Raw genomic sequence first — 17,952 nt, forward strand, 5'->3', positions numbered from 1 at the left:
AATAAAAAAAGATAATAAATGTTTTGAGGTTGTTGGCCTTGTTTTCTTGGTGCCGTTAATGGGTTTTGTCTACATGTTTAAAAGTGAAAATTCTCAAGTGAGGGATCCCTCACTTTATTTAAAATAAGGGATCTATCTAACACCATTCATTATATGTAAGTGTGGTCCCCACACGTGATGGGGCCCACGAATGAATGGTGTTAGATGGATCCCGCACTTTAAATAAAGTATGAGATCCCGCACTTGAGAATCCCTCTGTTTAAAAGTATAAAGAATTTAAATTTACATTTGTTTAGATTGAAATGTGCACGCAATCTAATTGAGAAATGTGAACGGATCTACTAAGACCCCGTTTCGTAGAGGTTTTTTAGGAACATTTATACTACTTTATAGTATAAATGTTATTTCCAACCAAACAAGCTTTTCTCGACACATAATCCGAGACCATTTTATGCAACATTTTCTACTAGTTTTGAGATGTTACTTTTTGGAACAATTTCACTAGCATTTCAGTAACAAAAGTTGATATTGTCCCCATACCTTTACTTTATTCCGATTACTCTCACTACTCTACACTGTTATGTCACCGAAAAATAAATTAATTAATTGTTTTTTAAAATTTAACTGATTAATTAATTTATAATTTATTATTATCTTTAATTAATTTAAATTCATTATATTAATTTTATGAATTAATTTGTATGTTTGGATACAGGGTATACAACTAAAATGTATGCTACCCCTGCACGTAATTTATCCAATATGCTATACAACACAAATGTTAACAGTAAACACCTAACCAGCATTCAAGCAGCATATCTGCTACTAAAATTGTCCAGAATTTCTGCTGGCATATCTGTTACTTTATAAATGCTCTACCAAACTAACCCTAAGGTTGTGTTTGGTATCACTTTCAAAAATTTTGAAAACAAAAATAAAAAACTAAAACATAAAACATGAAATTGAAACTTGTTTGGTTGAACACTTAAAACTGAAAACAAAAATTGAAAGTATAAAACTGAAAAAAAAAAAAATGTGTGTTTATATTTTTATTTTCATAATAATGGAATATATCCACACCACTATATTTTTTATAACTGCAGCATTTGCTGTGTTTCACCATTGAAAACATCAGCAGAAAGAAAAAAATATAAGAAATAAAACAATAACCCAAAGTATATTGATCATTGTCTTCATATCTCTATGCAATTTGCAATATGAAATCTTAAAGAAAGTGCAATCTATAATAAGTGTAACTAGTTATGTTTCTAAAACTTTTAAAAACCTTTTTTTCTTGTTTTCAAAAATTTTGAAAACCTGTTTTTGGTTTTCATAAAAACCAAAACAGAAAATACAAACAAACAATATTTTTTGTTTTTATTTTCTGTTTTTTGAAAACTAAAACAAGAAACAAGAAACAAAAGTGATACCAAACAGACCCTAAAATTATTGATCTAACAATAATTACCCTCTCTAACCAAGTCTCTCTGCAAATCATCCGGATGGTCGAGTTGACTGTAAATGAATTTTTTAATTGTGGATTCAAAATAATTCTCTACATCAACACTTTGTGACTTATTACATATTTTAAAAAAAAATGTAGTGATCCAAATATATGGGGTCTACATAGAACATGATTACTAATAAAAAAAAAACAACTCTGGAAATAAAAGTAATAACACTTTTGGTCATTGAAAGATGACTCATGTTCAAACTCAGTCCCCCAATTTCAGAATGTTTCAACTCAGTCACAGGAAGTTTCTGATTGTTTTAAATCCATCACCCGGGCAGATTTAACCAAATCTGGGGCAGTCAAACATCCCTAAACCTAAACCTGGGCGGATTCTCTCACCAAATGGGCAGCTACCAGAGCTTTGTCTAGTGGCATTCCCAATCACATGTTTCGAGAACTTCAATTTTGGTTGTATAATGGTCTTGATACTCCTGATCATAATTTTGGGATTCATCTTAGTCTGCTGTAATCCTTTGTTTGTTGGACAAAAAAAAAAATCCTACATGACGTTTTGACTAGTGATGTCCAAAGCTGATGAGGACTTAAAATTGCCACGTGAAAAAAAAAGAGTAAAAATAAGAGGGATATATTGGGGACACCAAATTGTAGTATGGTTCATTACAATTTATCAAAATAATGGTTCAGATTGTACCAAATTAGTCACTAAAATCCATATTTGTTCCAAAACCAAAAGAAAACATGTTCTGCATCTGGATTTTTGCAACAGTTCATCAACCATTACATATGGTCCAAAATGAAAGTGAAACCAAGAACTTTTGAAACAAAACCTATCAGATGCAATCCTACCTTATATCCAGAAGCTACTACTCATATACTAACCTATTTATCAATACCAAAATAGTAATAGCATGACTACTTCCTTGCATTGGCCATGGACTCCTGGGTTGCATTCAACATTGCATTATACCTGGCACTAGACGTCGCATGCTGAATTGTCGAGACTATATTTGGCATTTTTTTTGCACTTGATCTTGTCCGCTTCCCTGGAGTGCTTGATCCATCAAAAGTTAACTCCATTGGCACTGGAATGCTCTCAAACATGACACTTCCACCCCTACTTCCACCTCCTCGCATCAAATGCCTTTTGCTAGGCATCTTTGACCTCAATGTACTGCTCCCAACAACTCTATTTGTATCAACTCCCCCTGCTGTAATCTTAGTATGAGCACCCCTACGACCACCCCTACTCATAGCACCTCCTCGACCACCACTACCATCATCCAAATCCCATCATCCCCACTGAAACCAGCATCAATGTCATCATCCCCACTGCTAGCATCACTGCCACCATCCCCACTGAAACTAGCATCATTGCCACCATCCCTAATGCCTACATCAGAACCTCCAGTATCATGCCCACTGCCAACAACAGAACCTCTAGTAGCAGAACCTCAAGTAAGACCAATACCTCTATTGCCATCACCAATGCCTACATCATTATTTTCTAGAAATGTCATATAGGCATCAAGGACATCACCATCCTCATCATCAAGAGAACAATCAATTCTAGAGTTCACGAAATCATTCCTAGTCAAAACCTAGGACTGACTCGCAATCTCACTATCCTTAGAATATGACCTGGTTATGGTTCTTCTTGGATAAGGTTACATTTCAACAACTAAACTGTAATGAAAGAAGCACAGAAACACATAACAATGAAACTTGCGTTCATATCAAAAGAAACCCTAATACCCAAATCTTGAACAAACTCAAATCACAGTAAAGACATATATGTGTCAAATCTGCACAATCATGGAAGAAAAGAGATAAATCGACTCTTACCAGAGGTTGTCGCGCAAGCTCGTGCGTGATCCGTGAAGCAAGCTTCTTATACTCGATCTATGCACGCTCAAGGTGTGGGAGCAATTTGGGAGAATTTTGAAGAAATTAGGTTTACATCTTTTGTCTTTCGCGAATGGGGTTTCCCTAGTATAAGTGATTTTATGCCATAGTGTCACCGTTGGCTTGGTCAGCAAAACCGTGATGCCACATCGTAACATTTAGCGGATACTTAACGGTCAAAATGTCATGTAGGATGTCTGACTGCCCAAATTTGGTTAGGTCTTCTCGGGTGATGGATTTGAAGCAGTCTAAAACTTCCAGTGACTGAGTTAAAACATTCTAAAATTGGGGGACTGAGTTGGAACATGGGTCATCTTTCAATGGCAAAAAATGCTATTAACTCACAAAAACTCTCTTCATGAACATGACAAATTCAAGGCTCTCTGTTGCCACCGCATATAAGGCCAAACCCTTGAACCACACGTGTTCTTTATTTTTTGCACACGAAAATCCAAACACATGCATTTGGGCTTTGTGTTTATTGTTTGGTTGGCTTCTGTGGCCCAAATCAAGTTACTCACAACCCTTTGTTTGTCCATATGTGTCTAATGTCTTTAATCTCAGTAATATTTATAGTAATATTTATATTTAATTAATTTGATCCTATTTATGTACTAACAACACTGAACATCACTTTCTAACTTAGACTTTTCATCTACATAAAAATTGTTTCTTTTGGTTTTTTTCCAATAAGATTGTTTCAGATGACAAAGTTGAGCATTGGATAAACTATCTGAAGTCAAAAACAGTCTACCACCTTATTAAGCTTATTATAAAGTAATTTACAATAACTAATGGTTAATAAATTTATGATGTATTAGACCAAGTAAAAATGTAATTCTCGCAGCGTAACGCGGGTATGTTGCTAGTTCTTTCTGTAATTCTAATTTCATTCTCAATCGTCTATTATGTCATGAAAAAGTAGTAGTCTTTTTCTACAAATTTGATACTTACAAGTCGCCATTAGTGCTTCCTTATCCTTCTCTAATCAATTTACTCTACAAAACACCCATGTGGTCGAGTTGGTTGGGAATAAAATATCTATTTAGAGAATAAAGTTCAATTTTTCACATCAACACTTTTGATTGTTAGATATTTGGGGAGAATGGATGATCCAAGTATTCAGTGTTTACATAGACCAATACTCATGCATTTGGGCTTTGTGTTTATTGCTTGATGGGCTTCTGTGGCCCAAATCTAGTTACTCACAAGCCCATGGGCCTCACAGCTCTCTTTTTTGGTATCCAGATTCCAGACTATACTGACGTCTTTTTTGCTTTTTGGTTCAGGAGAAGCAAAGTATTTCTCTTTTTTGTTTCCTTTTTCTGAATTCAGGAGTAGCTTGCAAGGAATTTGCACAAAAAAAGTTTCATAAACATGTAATCCACTACATTCCAGGCGTGCATTGCAAGGATAATTGAGGTGGGTCAATCTCAAAATCCTTACTTTAGCTGTCAAAAACATGGCCACCATCTTCACTAAACTCTCTGAAATAAGACAAGAACAGTGATTTTAATACTTCCAAACTCAAAGCTCTGGAATCATAGACAGACTTCGCATGTGATTTATCTGGAATCAAGCCAACTGGGTTACGTTAATATTGGATACTCACTGCACAAAATCACTTGGGAGCAATAGATCAGAAGATGATGACGCTTTTCTCACTCAGTGGGTCCACGCACTCCCACCCCAGAGTCCCAGACCCAGTATTTTCAATGTCAATTAAATTATTATGAATTTCATCGACTCTGGTCTGGAGAGAGAGAGCAGAGGAGAGTCAAGAGGGTTTTCATGAACAACTGCGTGCCGTCCCTCTCAGTCTTCACTCACTCTTCTCTACTGAATAATGTGTTAGTATAAGCTTTAAGCACTCGCTCTCTCTCTCTCTCTCTCTCTCTCCATCTCTGTGGGCTCGACTTTTTTTCTCCAGCCTCAACAATGGGAGTGTACGTACAGGCCTTCTTGTTGTCAGTGCTAGGATTTCTCCTAATGAAGGTCCCTTCAATAATGGCAGGTGGGTTGGTGGCTCTTTCATTTATTTGTTACCTAGTACCTCTGCTTTACTCTTCGTAAATCACTAAGAATTGCGACCCATTCTTTTCTATGCATTTGATGGAAATGGGTTTTGGGTTTTGGGTTTTGGCTTGAATCATCTGAGCTTCTTTTGTGTGTCTATTTTTGTTAGTTATTTTCGTTGTTTCTATTTTCATTACGATAATGTGTTCTGATTAGATGGCCCTTGTGGTTTTATGGCTTATTTGTTTCTTCTTTTGTAATTATGTAAGAACGCCTGAATCCATTGTTGTATTCTGAAAATGGAGGTCTGGGTTCATTCTGCAATTAGTTACTTCTTGTTTCTTTCTTCGAGGAATGTTTGGCATGGGGTTGATTTTAGTACTTCAAAATTCTTCTGCTATTCTTTGTTTTCTTGCCTGGTTTGATTGTGAATGCATTTTGAATGTGACTAGATGAGTAATTCTGTGTCTTCCTCAGTAACACTGTTATTTTGCAGATGCGTGTGACTTGAAACTTGTATACATTGCTCTTCATTCTGGCTTTTGGTGTTCTAAATTTGACTCCCTGTCTAGGTCATTGAAGATTGGTACTTCGTTTTTCTTCTTTATGTATTACTGGTAAAAAGGGTAACTGATATGAATAACTTACGGCAGGTACTTGCTGTGGCCTGTGAGTTTTTGCGGTTTCCTTGATTTGTTTGTGTATTAGTGTAATGCTTTCGGGATTACTTTGTGTTTCTGCTCAATACAAATGAACAAATGAATTTTTTTTTTGTTGTATGAAATTCCATGATTATTGATTTGCCTTGTTGTTTAGGACCTCAATGTATAATGGATTGCAGTCTGGCATACATGGTAAAACTCTATGTCTTGGAAACTCTTAAATAGTAAAAAAAAAAAGGGAGGGCTTTTTTGATGCCTTTTACATTAATCAACCTTTTACATTAATGATTTGACGGTTTCATTAAATCTGAGACTGATTGCTATTCATTTGAACAATTTACTGGTGCTAACCTGGTGGTCAATTGTCCGGGCCTTGGGTGGTTAATACCGAACCAAATAATTGGTGTCTTACCGTTGATGATCACTCTTGCTTCTTTTGCAGATTGCCCCTTAGATTTGAGGGGTTCAAACTTTACTCTAGCGGCCTCTGCATGCTCCAATAAAGACGAGAGGGGAAAGTGCTGCCGCTATATTAATACTTTTGTTGCCCTTTCTATTGCTCGTTATGCAAATGCAACTGGCAGCTTAGGGGTTCCTTCAAACATATCTGACATTTGCCTCAGTTCTATATCACAAACCATGGAACTCTATGGTGTTCCTCGAAATGCAACAGCTTTTTGTGGTTTTGGGACAAAAATTCCAGTAAATTATGAGTGTAAGGGTCGGACAAGTGTCACACAAATGCTGCTATCGCCAAAGTTTGAAGATGTTACGGAAAACTGTAAAGTACCCCTTTCAGTGGAAAGTAAATGCAAGAAGTGTGTAAATGCTGGAATCACATACCTTCATCATTTGTTGGGGGCCACTGAAGATAATGTGACATTTAGTACATGCCGTGATGCTACTTTTGCTGCACTTGCAAGCCAAATGGACGATGGTTCAGCTGTTGAAATTGCAAGCTGCTTTTTTGGAGTTGAAGGGCTTAACATACCTCCAGGTATGACTAGTATAGATGAGAGAGATAATTTTGCTCCCCCTAATTTTGCAAACTATTTCCTTGCGCATGCCTTCATGTTACTTCACTATTTGAGTCTTGTTTATAATTTATTTTAGGAAAAGAAAAAGGAAAAAGCAAATACATTGGTCTTCTTTATGAAAAGAAATAATAGGATGTTTTCGTCTATGCATATCTTGGTGGATGTATTTATCGATAATTGGTTTCATTGTGTCAAATTTTGGTCTTCTTTATTTTGTAACAGTTTGTTTGAGGAAATTAGTTGGCCTCTTTGTAGTTTCTGCTGCACCTTCTAGTTGCTTGATTGCTTCAATAAAATTTTAATTATTCAAAAAACAAAAAAGTAAAAAAGCCAACACAGTGATGCAGCCCTTAATGCCTTATAGTACACACTACACGTATTCTTTACAGAATAGTGGCAAAGAGCTCAACTGAGACTTAAGAAATCACATCAAATGCTCAATAAAAGGGAACTAGGATAAAACTTCGGCAATAAACGAATTATGAATGGGGTAGTAGTCATTGAGAAAATGTATGGAACAAGGAGGGATTTTTTTCCAAGCTTCAGATCTCATATCCCTTCCTGGAAAAACCTATCAAGCTTTGAACAGTTTTTCTATGGTTGTAGTGTACCCAGAAGTCCTATTTATTCTTGTTGCTCCAGAATCCAACATTAGCTATTATTTTACTGCAATTTTCTTTGCTAGTTTCACAGCCACCTTCCTCGCCATCGGCCCCTGAGGCTTCTCCCAGTCCATTGATTGCCGCTAGTCCAAACCACCTTATGTCGGGTCCACACCTGAATGAAGGTCATCATCACTACCACCTCACATTAATCCCGGGTATAGGTATCACTGTTACAGCAGTTGCTCTTATAATGCTCGTTGTCTTGATTATACTTATACGTCAAAAAAGCAAAGAGCTTGAAGATCCAGGGAATTTAGATGGGATTTCATCAAAAGTTTTGCATCCTTCGCGGCCTACAAGGAAATTTCAAGAAGGTACAGTTGTAAGTTTTATTTCTGGTTATGTGCTTTTCTAAAAAACTAAAAGCTGACGTAGACGAAATCTCTCTCTCTCTCTCTCTCATGTGTACTTGTGTGTGTCGGTTTTGTTTAAATGCAGGTCCATCAATGTTTCGAAAATTTAGCTACAAGGAGATAAAGAAGGCTACAGACAATTTCGACATTATCATTGGACAAGGGGGGTTTGGAACTGTATACAAGAGTCAGTTTGCTGATGGTTTAGTGGCAGCAGTGAAGAGGATGAACAAAGTTTCAGAGCAGGCTGAGGATGAATTCTGCAGAGAGATAGAACTTGTTGCTAGATTGCATCATCGTCATCTTGTTTCTCTAAGAGGCTTTTGCATTGAAAAGCATGAGAGGTGGTCTATTTTTGTTTTTATATGTGAGTGATTGACCTTAAAGTACATGCAAGGTAAGATATTCTACTTGTTTCATGGCAGGTTTCTTCTGTATGAATATATGTCGAATGGAAGCTTAAAGGATCATCTTCATTGTATGCTTCTCCATATTTTTCAGAAACTTTTGCTCTTTCATTCGCGTATATATATTTAGTTTTTTGGTTCTTTTTTATCAAGCTCTTATCGCTTTTCTTCTTGGGTGGGAGGAGGATGCGATGCAAGGATTAGTTGAAAGCTACTCCATTGAAGTTCAACAATCCCATTAATTTCCCTCACAATGAATTCACTTTTTTTTAATAGGCGAAAATGTGGCCCGATGATTAAGCTTCAGAGGTGCAACTTAGAGGTCATGGGTTCAAACCCCATAAACAGCCTCTCTGCATATTATGTGCTGGAAGGCTGTGTACATCTTGTCTGTCCCTGACCCTGCCCACTGCGGGAGCCTTGTGCACATGAGTTGTTTACCAATGAATTCATGTTTTTCAATGTGTTGATCTCTGATGATGACTTTCTTTCTCTCTCACAATATTAATGAGTATATCTAGCAACAATGTATATATAGAATGTTTAGCTGTTTACATACTGTCAAATATTGGCGATGATTTCATTATAGATGAATCATGCATACTGCAGACCTCAAGAAAGCTTATTATTATACTACAAATTTTCAAATCTTCCTGATTACATGATGTCTTCTAAATTATTTTGACCTTATATTCTTGCAGGTCCAGGAAAAACCCCTTTGAGTTGGCAGATCAGAATCCAAATTGCCATTGATGTGGCTAATGCCCTGGTATCGCCAAGTAGTTATCATCGTGGTTTGCTATTATATTTTGTATATTAGAATACTGGGATTTTGGGTTGATCTCTCATCCTTATCCATTGTTTTGGCATGCAGGAGTACCTTCATTTCTATTGTGATCCACCGCTATGCCATAGGGACATTAAATCCAGCAACATTTTGCTTGATGAGAATTTTGTTGCTAAGGTTGTTAAGGGAGGTCTGCATTTGTTGTCGTGTATTGAGCTTGTTCTTTTTTGGATCAAATTGGAAATTTTGAAGAATTATTATGAATGCAATTAATCTTTGTTTTTTCTTTGAGAAGAATTTATCTTTGTTCAGTACTTGCTAGACACACTCTTAGCTTTCCAATTGTCTTTCTCCAATTCTTTGACCTAATGGTATCCTCGGACACGGAAAGTAGCGTAATTAAAGTTTGATTTTTTCTATTCTCTTCCCAATACCATTTTTATGTGTAAAAAGATATGAAATAAGTACTTTACACCATGCTTCCACCTTCCAGGTTGCAGATTTTGGCCTTGCGCAGGCCTCAAAAGATGGGTTTGTAAGCTTTGAACCGATAAATACTGATATCCGGGGGACTCCAGGTTTGTCAAGAAGTAATTAGATAGCATAAACACAGTTCTTAAATGTTATTCTGCTAACAATAAGGATTTTGTATGGCTCCAGGTTACATGGATCCCGAGTATGTGGTCACTCAAGAGCTCACTGAGAAGAGTGATGTATATAGCTATGGGGTGGTACTGTTGGAGATCATAACTGGAAGACGAGCTATTCAAGACAGCAAGAATTTGGTAGAATGGTCTCAAACATTCATGGAACCAGAATCAGACCTACATGAATTGGTAGATCCTCGTATTAGAGACTCAGTTGACTTAGAACAGCTTCAAACAGTTGCAACTATTGCGGAATGGTGCACCCAGAAAGAAGGGCGGGCTAGGCCTTCAATCAAACAGGTCCTTCGGCTTTTATATGAAAGCTCAGACGTCATGCATAGTGGGTTCGTCCAAGCTATGGAAGATGAAGAATATGGAGGAAGTGAAGGTAGAGGAAGAGCAAGCAAGGGCAAAATGCATAGGAGTGAATCTGGTTTTCACAGCGGGGATGGAAGATACCTTGCTTCTTCTTCAAGTACATCTAGATCGCATTGCAGTAGAAGTTTTCTACTTGAAACTGGCTCTCCACAATCTCCTTCAAATGTACCGTCCATTTGAGGAAATCATTTTCTCACTTCAGTCACCTGTCATTGTAATTATTCCCTGGAGCTTCAGAAAATTCAGGTTTATACAGCATCAAATGACAAGTCGTGTTTTGAGTTGACAGGTATTTTATATATTACATCCTGTTGAAGGGAAAAGGCATTTTTGAAGTAATTCATTGCAAGTGTTTTTTGTTTTGGTACGACGATCTTGCAATTTTGTAGTGTTTCACAAATTTAGACATTTATACTGCCATTCTTCTTCTTGAGTGAATTATGGAAAGAAGAAATGTCTTAACAGAAGCAGATCTTCTCCATACATGAAATTGAACTTGAGAAGTGTTTCAAAATTGTGACGTCTTTGCACCGTGGATTGTTATGATGTTTTAGATCAGTAAATCAAATGATTATCTCTTGTTGTAGGGCATTCTTGACCTATGGTGGACTTGTTCTGTTCATCATTTCTGATTGCTTGACTGTTTTTGTGGCGACGACGACGATCTTGAGTTACACAAGTAGCCATTGAATGATGCTTGTAGCAGTAGTCACTTCCTTGAGTGTGTAAATTAAGGGACACTCTTTTGCCTTTATCCTAGAACACATTGGAACATTGTCGCCATAGATGAATTATAAGTACTGATTATTGTATGAATTTCAGATCCTTCCCAGCGTTTCGATGAATACCGGCATTCAGGGGACTTCTGCTTACAAGCTTGCTGACTTTCTGTAAAATTTGATTCATTTTCTCTTAGTTTTTATTGCTTGCATTGCTTTAAATTGACCTGCCAGTGCATGTGACCTCATGACCTTCAAATCCATCTCTACACCTACAAACATGCGATCGATGGCTTCAGCGCCGTGTTGTCCGAGTCTCACCTCGAGAGTCCGATCATTGCCAGGTTTTATTAGAGCCTACCCAGAAACATTTGGCTTCCTCCATACCACCCATACCCCAAATTTCTTGGCCTGAAAAAAAGGTCATGGATTGTGACAAGCTGCAGGGTTTGGCAGTAACATGATCATTGGTGCTCTTGATACTGGAAATTGAGCAGAAAGTGAGCGCTTCAATGACAATGGAAATGCCGAAACGGTGGCATGGAGTATGCGAAACTGGGACGGAATTTAACCCCTCACTGCAACAAGAAACTAATCTGTGGATGCAAATTTAGCAGAGGATGAGAACAAGTAATTAACATATCGAACAAACAACTAACATATCCAAATTCATGCTTTGGAATAAACTCGTACAATTAGGGAAGAGGTTTTGATTGATCAAAACGAAGAATCCACTTCAACCAAATGTCCTTGGGCATGGCCATACATAACACAGAAATCACACTTGAAAAGGGCGGACAATTAGCTAGAGCAACAGGTGTTGTAGCGAAACTTATTACAAAAGATGGATACAACTCCATCGCCAAGGGTGACGAGCATCAAATTCGCTGACGTCACAGGTAAATACCTCTTCTGTGAATTCACTGATGAATTCTCTGTGTTTCACCAAGTGGTTGAACTGTACCGAACATTCAAAGCATCCCTGGCATTTTGTTCTTCGCTTTTCAATTTACACATGCAGGTCTTTACAAATGCCACTACATGGAGTAGTTGGGAACACCATTAAACAAAATGATTTCAATTTACAAATGGATTCAGACTAACATTCCAGAGTTATAACGACTAGGCACGAGCCTTACATTGAAATTAACCTTCATATCAACTTAGTGACAAGCATAAAAATAAGCATGCATGTTCTCGGTTTGTCCAGTTATTAACTATGTACTATGAGTTAGAAAAAGGGAAAAAAATTTTAATGAATTGAAGAGAACAGCCAATCATTAGCATACCTTAGATGTCTGATCAATATATTGGTCAGAAGAGTTAAATCTTACAAGATGCAGCAGCTGCCACTTTTCTAGCCGCCAACTGCTTCCAGGAACTTCTTCTTGGTTACTGGTTCTTCATGCAAGACCACAACATCTCTCACCTTCTCAAACAGCTCCTCCAGCTGATCCACACCAAACTTTTGATAATCCAATGGTTTCTTGTATCGTTGCTGGTATATCGCCTCAAAACTGCCCAAAATAATCCTACAAGAGTAGCTAACGAGAATTTCTTGCAGCTCAAGCTTGAATTGCCCAAGATCATCATCATCAATATTTGACCGAGCTGCTGCACTGTTCCTCATCTCATCATGTTCCTCAATCAGTACTCTTTCCTCATCTGAAAACTCATCTGAGGAACCATTACCTATAACAACATCAATACACTCTTCCTGAGCACCTTTCCCCTTTTTAACCTTCCTGGCCAAGGGCAAAGGCGGTGCACTTGGGCCTGCCTTCCAGTTTCGGAGGTAGACAAATTTCTTTTTGCCCTTCCCATCCATTGCCATGGCATCACTCATTTTCTTGAAAAGATTTACGAGTTTGGGCACCCCATATTCTGATACATAAAGAGGCCGCCCAAAAGTTTTCTGATATTCAGAAGGAACACGGGTAAGAGGCAGACACCCTCCAAAAAGCTCAAGCAACTTTACCAGCTGCATCTTCAGACCATTTATGTCCCCTGGCTGTACCCACATAATTGGTTCGACTTGATCAACAGAAGAAACAGGGCCTGCAGACACTTCATTCAAACCAGAGGGGAGGCTTTGTGACCTCAAAGTTGAGGGAAAACAAGGCATGGCAATTGAACAACTGCTGTTGTATTCAGAAAGCGACCGTGACAACATAGAGAAATCTCTAGTGTTGCAATAACTTTGAGAGAATCCTCTATACACAATTGCCTCCTCTTCATTTTGACCATCAAAATTGTCACTGATATGGCATCCCTTGAGATATCCAGCAATGTCAACTGGACCACTACGAGGAGGAAATAAAGGTTTAGTCCGTGGAACAAAACCTTCCCCACGAGCCACACTAGGCCAGTCCCAGACAAACTTACCAGCACTGCTCAGAGCAGATGAAACACCTACCCCAGAAGGGATAACAAGGATTACAGTATATCCACGTTGACCGAGTATGTGAAGTGCAGGAGCAAAATCAACATCCCCAGAGATGAGCACAATAGAAGATGGCGGAGGGTTGTCAAGGGCAAAGAGAAACATGTCAACCAAAATAGCCTTGTCAGCAGCATCCTTCCTACCATTTGGGACATCAATGAGTTTGACACCAGTTCTCTGACAGCCCTCTCTGAGTCGCCTGGGGAAGGCATTAAAATCCCCATATGCAGAAAACATCATCAGAGCTCCTTTAATGACTGGGTGTACCCGCAAAGCCATTCTGATGTTTCCAGCTACATCTTCAGGACGGACATCACTTGGGACAGGGCAGTTCTCAATATCCCAGAGAATACCCACAGGACCATCAGAAGAGATTTGACCCTGTTGGCTTAACGGAGGTTGAACTATGTTCATGTTCGAATTTGTCAAATGCACACCTCTTTGTTCCAAGGACTCTGAAGAGATGATTGGTGCTGATGTATTCGCATTGGCCATTGCTTTTTCTCAAAATAATCCTAAATTACTTAAGGACAAAAGAAGATAATATAAATGACCAAACAATAGAAAAAACAAGACATCCATAACAAAAGCACAGAAAACTCTGACCATCACATGCACAGCACCTAGGAAGGAAATTGGATCTATCATTTTCTAATGTTTTCTCACACCCACAATCCCAGCTGAATTATAACATCAGTATTAACATGAGTACTTTTTTTCTTTTTATTGTGAGGAAACTTTATAAGGCAACATGAGCAAAATTAGACCACCACCAAATGCAACTCCTACTTCCCAAAAGGCAAGTTAAGATGTGCATTCAACTATTGCATCTCTCTACTTCAGTAATGAGAAAAAGAGTGATATCAACATATTAACTAAACTTCAAGTCACTATTTACTACATAGATAGGACAGATTGGGGCAAAATTTTGCGAGTATGCATCCCATCTTGGGGTGTACATGGCAGAAGGAACACATCATCACAGCAGCCAAAACATTACAGGCTCCGTTTGGTGGAGCGATTAGGCTAGCTTGAAAATTCCACCTAAATACGCTAGCGCATGTGTTTCAAAATTAGAAGCTACTAAATGAAGCTTATTTCTACAGTTACGCTCGCACACAAGTTTCTCCTATTTTATCCAAATATAAACTCTACGAGCCTTAAAACTATCACCAAACACTTGGCACTTTATAAGCTAGCTTATTTTTGACAACTTATAAGCTAGCTTATTTTTCCCAAATATAAGTTCTACAAAACGGAGTCAATATAGCAAGATTACATATCACATATATCATACCGATCATTTTTAATGACATTCAATAGCAGTTAAGTCCAAGTGATATGGGTTCATCAAGCACCAACAGCCTTGAGATAGAAAGTAAAATCGCTGCTTAATCTACGCTCTACCTTCCTTCCATAAAAATATCATATTGATAGAGTCCCACATCAGTTAGGAGAGGGGAGGAAGTGTTGTATATAGGTGAGAGGTATTCCCTTTCCTTAGTAACCAGGCTTTTCCCAGAGAAGGGTCTGGCTACAACCCCCATTGGGCCTTGGACCGCATGGTCTGGGCCAGGGCCAATGGCCTGTGGATGGGTTGGGGCTTGGTTATTAAGTGATGGTCCTCTTACTCTATCATTGGTATCGGAGCCCTCGTTCGAGCCCTGTGGGGAGCTCTAGTATCCATGGGCCTTGTGCCCCTGGTCCTTGGGGCCGCGTCCGCGGAGTGGCCGACCTTGGTGTTCTGTTATATGGGGCCGAAAGGATAGGGATAGGGAAGGGTCCTGAGTCTGAATACCCTGCCATGGCAGGCCAAGGTGCTCGACCAACGTGGACGTTGGTCTTGAAGGGGTGGGTATTGATAGAGTCCCACATCGGTTAGGAGAGGGGAGGAAGTGTTGTATATAGGTGAGAGGTATTCTCTCTCCTTAGTAACCAGGCTTTTCCCAGAGAAGGGTCTGGCTACAACCCCCATTGGGCCTTGGACTGCATGGTCTGGGCCAGGGCCAATGGCCTGTGGATGGGTTGGGGCTTGGTTATTGAGTGATGGTCCTCTTACTCTATCACATCACCACCCCCAATAATTACAGTGCATAACAGTCTCCTAACCACCCAAAAATTCATCTCCTTATCAAACATCTTACACGGATGAATATTGAAGATTAAAATTCATTCAGGCACTTGTTTGTGTGAATGGAAATACCAACAGCCAAGCAAAAATTAACATCCACAAAAACTCACTTCACATCGGAATTTCAAGCAAACTTCATCAAAGATTCAGACTCTTTACCCTTCAGTACATACTTGCATCTACACTTAGCAAATTAACTTTCACCCATACTGAGACAAAACCAACCATAGGAAACAAAGAGAAAGACCAAAAGGTGGTTTTGCAGTGAAGTACGTAGTTGTAACACAATCACAACACAACAATAATTATCCAAATAGTCTTACTGCTGCTTAGCTGATTGCATTTAGACAACTCCTACAAAAATGGTCATCACACTCACACACACGTTCAGAATTCAGATGCTAATAACAGTCCCTTCACACATCTCAGCCTGCAGTTCAGAAAACAGCTTTCATCACCATAAAAAGAAATCCAGTTAGATTCAATCTCTGACAACAAGGATGCAAAAGGCAGAAGGAATTTCTGTTTTGCAAGTTATTGCAAAAATCACTGTTTCAAAAGGGTATTATTAGTTAAATTTGATATTGCAATATTGTATGATGTCTAATAATTCGAAAAAAAAGAGTCACTTAGGGAAATGGGTATGAATTATCTTCTTCCTTCCTTTTTTATTTTTTTTTTCCCTTTTTCCTTCCTACCTAACAAGTCCTAACCTTCGGGCATCACTATTATGAGGTATAATCAAGTCTAAGGGCACTTCTGCAAACCAAAGGGAACATATTATTAAAGGAGTATCCGAAAGAACTCAAATAAGTGAAATCGTCAAGTAGGGTCAGCTACCCAAATATTCAAACCCCCAAAATCGAACGCAGTAGTTATATCTGCCTTTAACTGCGACTACGCAGAAGCTCAAACCTTCCGATAAGATAAAAGAATTACAATCGCCAAAGTAAATTCAATGAATCAACGAACAGAAACTAGCACAAAAGATGGAGACATACAAACAACATCTGATCGGAGACCATAGAGGCTGCAAGTAACGCTCCTGTCACCCAAAAACCAGTACAAACAGACCCTGACAAAAAGATCAAAAAGAAAGATCGAATAACAATCAATCAAACAAACATCCAAATATAAACCGAGAAATCAAAATCAAATCGAGAATTTGAATTAAAGAGAACAAAATTAGGAAACCTCAGAAGAAAGGAATGTTTTCATCAACACTCTTCTTCTACTTCCGGTAACGGGGGCGGGGATTCTCTGACAAAAGATGGAGGGTTTCAGTAGAATATAATCTATGAGGACTCGAGAGTTGATCTCTCTGCACTATGGAATAAAATAGTAAAATACGATCTGCCGTTGTAGTTTTCAAAGGTTGGAATTGTGTTCAGATTTTTTTTTGGGCTTAGCTTGGCCCATTACCGACAGTATCATGCATATTAAAAGCATTTATTTATTGCCAAATCTAATTGGTATTTTAGTGTTGGGGCGACCCAAAAAAAAAATCGGTTTCAGGTCAGACAACAACACGTGTTTATGAAATATTTACATGTCCAGAGGCTAATCCGGATTGGACTTCGGACGTAGATTGGTTTAAATCCAGACAAGTAAATCGAATAAAATTTCTATATTTGGACTCGGACCCGGTTTTAAATCGGACACAAAATATTTACTTAGACCTGGATTTCAGACATATAACTTATATCCAAACTTGGTTTAATTCGGATCGGATGACCGATATCAAAGTGTGTGTACTTACCCCAAGTGTAGGGTATTGACAAGTAATAAACCGGTGAATCCGATATCGATCCACGAGGAAGCAATACAAATTTGGTGATGAATGATATGCAAATGACTAACTAACACTAATAAACGCAATGAATAGCAAATAAAAGCAAGTAAATGAAATGACCCAAATGACCAAAATTGCTCAATTCTACCACCTCAGCAGGTTGACTGACCGAAATTGCCCAATTCTACTCTGGTGTCTAATTTAGAATAAATTAAACTTTCGATGATTAAATTTGCACAATTTGAGAATTAGGAACCAATTTGAAACACATGTCATCTTTCAATTATCAAAAATTCTATTAACCCCTTTATTTTGAATGGCAAATAAAAGGACAAGCTCAACAATACAATCCAACACGCATTCAAGATTCAAGATAGTGGGATCAACACAGATACCAAGAATATGATTTGAATTCTCTAGTTGTTTTGATATAAAAAAGGTAATTGCTAAATACACACACGTTTTACTTAGTACACACAGTGACTAGACAATGATTAGGCATAAACATGTCTGCCATCCCCTCCCTTCTCAGTCAATGT

The 17,952-nt window shown here is 38.2% G+C and overlaps 2 protein-coding genes across 5 annotated transcripts; one reads left to right on the forward strand and one right to left on the reverse strand.

Moving 5' to 3' along the window:
* Window positions 1-4,695: 4,695 nt before the first annotated feature.
* On the forward strand, window positions 4,696-10,651 carry LOC119983270 (probable receptor-like protein kinase At1g49730). Of its 2 annotated transcripts, none has more exons than XM_038826939.1 (9): window positions 4,696-5,390; window positions 6,497-7,051; window positions 7,777-8,070; window positions 8,195-8,453; window positions 8,535-8,587; window positions 9,218-9,285; window positions 9,391-9,493; window positions 9,797-9,881; window positions 9,964-10,101. In XM_038826939.1, the coding sequence occupies exons 1-8, from the start codon at window positions 5,315-5,317 to the stop codon at window positions 9,847-9,849; spliced, it is 1,461 nt and encodes a 486-aa protein (XP_038682867.1). In that variant the 5' UTR covers window positions 4,696-5,314; the 3' UTR covers window positions 9,850-9,881; window positions 9,964-10,101. The 2 variants fall into 2 exon arrangements, with proteins under 2 accessions (XP_038682867.1, XP_038682859.1); XM_038826931.1 differs by having other exon boundaries at window positions 4,700-5,390; window positions 9,391-9,480; window positions 9,964-10,651.
* Window positions 10,652-12,091: 1,440 nt separating this feature from the next.
* Window positions 12,092-16,978, reverse strand: LOC119983286. 3 transcript variants are annotated; one of them, XM_038826958.1, is made up of 4 exons: window positions 16,816-16,977; window positions 16,623-16,696; window positions 15,945-16,051; window positions 12,092-14,013 (listed from the first exon to the last, which is right to left on the reverse strand). In XM_038826958.1, the coding sequence occupies exon 4, from the start codon at window positions 13,983-13,985 to the stop codon at window positions 12,405-12,407; it is 1,581 nt and encodes a 526-aa protein (XP_038682886.1). In that variant the 5' UTR covers window positions 13,986-14,013; window positions 15,945-16,051; window positions 16,623-16,696; window positions 16,816-16,977; the 3' UTR covers window positions 12,092-12,404. The 3 variants fall into 3 exon arrangements, with proteins under 3 accessions (XP_038682886.1, XP_038682893.1, XP_038682878.1); XM_038826965.1 differs by lacking the exon at window positions 15,945-16,051 and having other exon boundaries at window positions 12,092-14,005; window positions 16,816-16,978; XM_038826950.1 differs by lacking the exon at window positions 15,945-16,051 and having other exon boundaries at window positions 16,816-16,976.
* Window positions 16,979-17,952: the final 974 nt, after the last annotated feature.

The sequence above is a fragment of the Tripterygium wilfordii genome, chromosome 2 (genome assembly GCF_013401445.1).
Source record: "Tripterygium wilfordii isolate XIE 37 chromosome 2, ASM1340144v1, whole genome shotgun sequence".
NCBI classification, from domain to species: Eukaryota; Viridiplantae; Streptophyta; class Magnoliopsida; order Celastrales; family Celastraceae; genus Tripterygium; species Tripterygium wilfordii.

Excerpts from the sequence above, each read along its gene's own strand:
- LOC119983270 (XM_038826931.1), top strand. The coding sequence starts at position 5,315 with ATGGGAGTGTACGTACAGGCCTTCTTGTTGTCAGTGCTAGGATTTCTC. Across the intron at positions 8,588-9,217 it reads CTTAAAGGATCATCTTCATT|GTCCAGGAAAAACCCCTTTG; the intron begins GTATGCTTCTCC and ends ATATTCTTGCAG. Across the intron at positions 9,286-9,390 it reads TTGATGTGGCTAATGCCCTG|GAGTACCTTCATTTCTATTG; the intron begins GTATCGCCAAGT and ends TTTGGCATGCAG.
- LOC119983286 (XM_038826965.1), bottom strand. The coding sequence starts at position 13,985 with ATGGCCAATGCGAATACATCAGCACCAATCATCTCTTCAGAGTCCTTG.